This window comes from Syngnathus acus, chromosome 22 (assembly GCF_901709675.1).
Source record: "Syngnathus acus chromosome 22, fSynAcu1.2, whole genome shotgun sequence".
Lineage (NCBI taxonomy): Eukaryota > Metazoa > Chordata > Actinopteri > Syngnathiformes > Syngnathidae > Syngnathus > Syngnathus acus.
This window is the reverse complement of record NC_051106.1, coordinates 5,208,528-5,213,447: the sequence shown is the minus strand read 5'-3', so window position 1 is coordinate 5,213,447 and position 4,920 is coordinate 5,208,528. Positions and strand designations below refer to the sequence as shown.

General features: G+C 36.5%; 1 protein-coding gene across 2 annotated transcripts; it reads right to left on the bottom strand.

The window, feature by feature from the left end:
* Positions 1-1,066: 1,066 nt before the first annotated feature.
* On the bottom strand, positions 1,067-3,530 carry colec11 (collectin sub-family member 11). 2 transcript variants are annotated; one of them, XM_037241716.1, is made up of 7 exons: positions 3,439-3,530; positions 2,957-3,111; positions 2,823-2,894; positions 2,282-2,353; positions 1,988-2,041; positions 1,816-1,911; positions 1,067-1,645 (listed from the first exon to the last, which is right to left on the bottom strand). In XM_037241716.1, the coding sequence occupies exons 2-7, from the start codon at positions 3,084-3,086 to the stop codon at positions 1,236-1,238; spliced, it is 834 nt and encodes a 277-aa protein (XP_037097611.1). In that variant the 5' UTR covers positions 3,087-3,111; positions 3,439-3,530; the 3' UTR covers positions 1,067-1,235. The 2 variants fall into 2 exon arrangements, with proteins under 2 accessions (XP_037097611.1, XP_037097612.1); XM_037241717.1 differs by having other exon boundaries at positions 1,067-1,627.
* Between the last annotated feature and the right edge of the window lie 1,390 nt (positions 3,531-4,920).

Sequence of the window (4,920 nt, the reverse complement as noted above, 5' to 3'; positions counted from 1 at the left end):
GCAAAAAAGTTACGTCACGAGAAGCTGAATTATGCTTAAGTCGAGTTTGACACCCAATTCTCATGTGATAACATTCCCAACAACAACAAATATAACAAAATTGTCTGTTATGTCTTCTTCTTGCCATTTTTATTGTGGCAAATGATTTGGAATGTAAATTAAAACATAACTTTTTGCTCTTCTTGTCCAGAAACAGCAGGAACTTTAAAAGTGGTCATTGCTACTTTACCTTACAATAATGGCTTTTTTTTGGTCACAATTTATACGTTTTTAAACAGTACATATACTTATTATAAAGGTAACAGGAGATTGTACAATCAATGGCTTTTAATTAGTTTGTGTCAAACAGTTCTTGGTCAATTAAATGCATAATTCATCTTAGCATTAATTATTCATTTCTTAAGGGAGTGAAGCTGTGCTTTATTAGGACTGCATCATGCATATTCAAATTCATTTTTTTCTTAGAGGGGTCAGTAGGATACCTCAGCAGGGACATCCACGCTAAAAAAAACAGCAGCAGCAGAGATGCAAAGTATTATGAATTATTATTAATGAGACAACTAAACAAAATATCTTTTAAAACAGGAAATCCCACACACACCAAAGCGTGTGACCTCTTGTTTTTGTCACTCTGCAATTAATACACAGTCAAATTGTTAGTATATTTAAATTCTTCATGTTGTTATTATTATTTAAAACCAAAAAGAATCAGGAAAAATAAATACTTTCTAAGCTTAAAAAGGTAATTGATATTTAGAAAACGGTACAATATTTTTCAATACGACTTTAATTATCACAGAGTAAATGTTTGTATGTTATGTAAAGGAGCAAACAATCTCATTTTATTCTTCAATATTAACAGCTACTCTTTTCTGATTGTTTGTCACAACATTTTGCCTTTAAATAAGAAGCAGATAATTTATTTTTACACTTGTATGAGCATGCATTTTCTGTACAGTATATCAAGTTTTTATTATGGGAAAATTATTTCCTATGAGTGAAGAAGTATTATTAACAATGTCCTTGTGTTAACAAAATGGTTTGACATTAGAATGGGTTATTTCTATTTCCTTAATTTTCTATGGGGAAAAAAATATCAAACATGTGTAAACCAACTACTAAATAATGAATTTATAATACCGTTCAAAAGTTTATCCGTATTATAAAGTGGTACTAATTTTTTTTGCATCATTTTAACAATGCAAGTCTTGTAGTCCATTTTTTCCAATGGCAACTCAGATAACATCCTTGTCAAATTCACATACAAAAAACATTGTCGGGTGGCACGCAACATCCGTCCACTCTCCAGAAGCCACCATTTCAACGCAATCCTCATCGTCATAAGCATTATTGGGTTCACCTTTTCTCCATTTACTGAAGGTGGACATGGGAGAGCGGTCCACGTAGGTGAACACTCCTTCCACGTCCAGGTCGTGAACGCCAATGTAGACTCTGCTTAGACCCGCTTCAGTGATGTAGCCCGCCAAGGCCGTGTTGGCGCTCTCATCCTTGGGCATGGCTAGATGCCCTCCCCTCATCTGGCAATAGCGTTCGGCATCCGAGTAACGTTTCTCCTCCTTCACCAGCAGATACACCTTACTGTCTGTCTCTTTTATGCCAGCGACAGCTGCAGGGGAGGGCAGTGCTGAAAAATGAGCACTTGTATTTCTATAAATTTCACATTTGACATGGCCTACATTTGTTGACTGGTGAAGTAATAAAGAAACCTTTTAGGATCAACGGTAAATACGGTGCATATACACAAAAGCACGTATACACACAAAAACTCAAGGTCAGGAAAACACAAAATCTTACCATTTTTGATGAACTTCAAGTCTGAAGATAGCTGAGCCACAACGATGTCCATTTCGCCAATCATCTTTCTTATTGGTGAGCATTCACATGGGATGCCTAATGAGCCCAATTATCATATATTATCAACATTTGGTTTTAAGATCCCAACTCTATGGCAATTATTATTTGATACCTGGCTCTCCATCTGGGCCTTTCGGTCCTGGATCCCCCATTTCTCCCTTTATGCCTGTAAAAGTAAGTCAACATTATTATTTGTCTAAAGCAGTCCTTCTAAAATAAAGGTGCAGGCATGGTACAATGCCAAGGGGGGTACATGTGACCCCGGGGAATATTTTTTCATGGAGGCCGTACAAGAATAAAGTGCAATTCCACATCCGCTACAGTAGCTGACAGTGGCGCTGTCATTGTCAAAGTACACACAGTGGGCTCAAGTAGAAATAAACTTTGTGAAGTATGAATTACTGACCTTTTATTCCACTAGGTCCTACTTTTCCATAATGTCCCATAATACCTTTCTGTCCTTTAAGCCCGGGTTGACCTGAAATTGAGGGGTCATAGAAAAATGTATTAGTTCATTACAAACATTTGCCCGATACACACTTCTATAGAACTAACTCATTCGGATCCCGAGTGGGCTCAAGCCTATCTGAGTACTCGGAGAAAACCTACACAGGCAAGACGTCCTAACCACTACAATATATCACATCTCGTTTTCTTTTAGCTGTCATTCGCCCCCAATGTCGATTCCTACCTGGAATGGAAGCAAACAAATTCTGTACGTGTGTAATGAGCTTGAGCATGGTCCACTTCTCATTAAAGCCTTCAGTAAACATGTCTACTGCTTTGGATTGTGCGGGTCATTTCTCATCCAAATGTAAACACTTGACCAGCTCTGATTAGCTTGACACACAACACATCAACAACCCGAGCAATGTGATCTTTAGCCCATTTTTGTGTGTTTGCACAAAATGACTAAGTATATATTTCCTAGAATGGCAAAATTATACCAATTTGCCCCGGTGGGCCCACTCTTCCTGGTCTCCCAGGGGCTCCCTTTGGTCCTTTCTCTCCCGGTTCTCCTGTTGAGAAAAACAACATAATACAAAGGAAACTAAAATGTGTCAAGGCTTTTACATTTTACCTTTGAGGCCAGGGACGAGGATCTGAATAGTGCACGTCTCCTCTGGTAGCTGTTGTCCTTCTGATTGTAACGTCAATAAAGTCACTACATACATGGCAAGGAATGATTGTACGTGCTTCTGTCCTTTCATAATTGTACATGGACGATGGAGTAGGCTGTTAAGGTAGGAAGTATTAATTATTCAAACAGAAATTATTACATTTTTAATAGACGGAAAATAAGCTAACATGATGCACTTTAAGTCATAGAGATTATGTACCATAAAATCCAACTGTCTTTAAGAAAATACATTATAATAATACAATGGAACACAACTATATGATTACCAGATTCCGCTGGTGTAGCTAATTTTGTGACCAGTGAACCCCAATTGTAGTTCTCATTATTTTAAGCTATTTAAAAAACATGCTAAAATATTTCAAATATTAAAACTTTCACTACTACCATATACTATAATTGTTGAGAATTATAAAATGGCTCACCTTTAGATGTATTTTTTTCCAGCCCAATGTAGAGCGTACAAGCAGCTTGGCAGCGTATTGGTCAGCTTAAAAAGATGTGAAGAAGTTCCTAACACCAGCGTAAAGGAATGTTGGGGTTTGGACATTCATAAACACAGATAACGTTGGGCTCCGCAGATAATTGGCTGGGAAAGTTGCCGAGTGATTGACAAGAAGAGTGTTGGGTGGGAGGTGACTATATGGTCACTGAACCTCAAAACTTAGTCGGTCCAAAGAAGTGGATTTCTCAGAATATCAAGGATTCAATAGTACTTTTAGCTATGTAACTCCCTCAGGGTCATGAGTTTGTCCACCTGATGGAGGTATTGTCCAAGTAAACATAAGTGGGTCCTGAAAAATTAAATATTGTCTTGAATTTTTCACATTATATGCTATTTAAGTAACACAATCGTGTGTATTCTAATATTGCAATTTATGATTGATTGACTTGATAAAAAATATATATATAATATAACATAACAATGTAGGAAAGAAAAATACATTTGAATTTGTGTGACTATTAATACTGTATTTGGAACTTGAATGCTGTTACAATACTTTTGTTCTCATAATGTTTTACAACATTCAAAGTGGAATTTAAAACTGAAAATGGTCAAGCTAGTGCCTCCATGCTGTTGTCCAGTCAGAGTAATGAGATACGGGCCAAACCTGGCGTATCACGTATCCGAATTAGATCCACAAACCCAGCGGTGGCTTTCAAAAGGTGGATTGAGTGTCTCCTTCAAAAATCCTCCTAAAGGTTTTAGGTGACATACCATTAAAGTATTCATGACTCTCAAGGCAACATTTGCCGTCTTTTCATTGCAATTGGGCTTCAATTTTGCTCCCAGTTCGTCTTTTACAGAAGAGATTATAAATTTGAAGTTACATGAGGCAAATGGGATAGTCAAGATAGTTCTATAAGAAAATGGTTAAACCTTGTAATGGAAAAAAAATCTAGACTAATAAAAACAACAAGGAAAATCTTATTGATATGTACACCCCTAAGTTAATATTTGAACCTCAGATAGTGAAAGCAACAACAACAAAAATCATCACACCCCCAAATAGTGATGTGAGTTTGGGCCTGAGGACTTAAGTGAAGCTAATCAACCTCTTAATAGCAATCGTATCATGTTGCAAAACAACAAATACAAATATTATATGTGTCATTAAATAAGAAAGAGGCATTTCTCATATTTGAAAATGAATATAATATTACCACTGATGTATATTGTTTTCATTGTTTAGAAAAAAAAAAGTCTTTGAATCGAGAAAAATCATAAATTATGATCATTTTAAAGATAACGGATGTGGCAACAACAGTAAGTATCTATGTCCCGGCGAAATATTTTAATTGGAGCAAAATAAAAAAACACATACATGCTCCATACAACCCGATTGAAAATATTCCGAGCCGCACTTAAACGCACCGCTATCTCTCCTCCTCTCTGCTCCACTGTC

Bases quoted from the DNA above. Each gene is read 5' to 3' on its own strand.
- colec11 (XM_037241716.1), bottom strand. From the start codon at position 3,086: ATGAAAGGACAGAAGCACGTACAATCATTCCTTGCCATGTATGTAGTG. The intron at 2,354-2,822 runs GTATAATTTTGC...CCTCAATTTCAG, and splicing joins GGGCCCACCGGGGCAAATTG to GTCAACCCGGGCTTAAAGGA. The intron at 1,646-1,815 runs GTAAGATTTTGT...CTCATTTTTCAG, and splicing joins CTTGAAGTTCATCAAAAATG to CACTGCCCTCCCCTGCAGCT.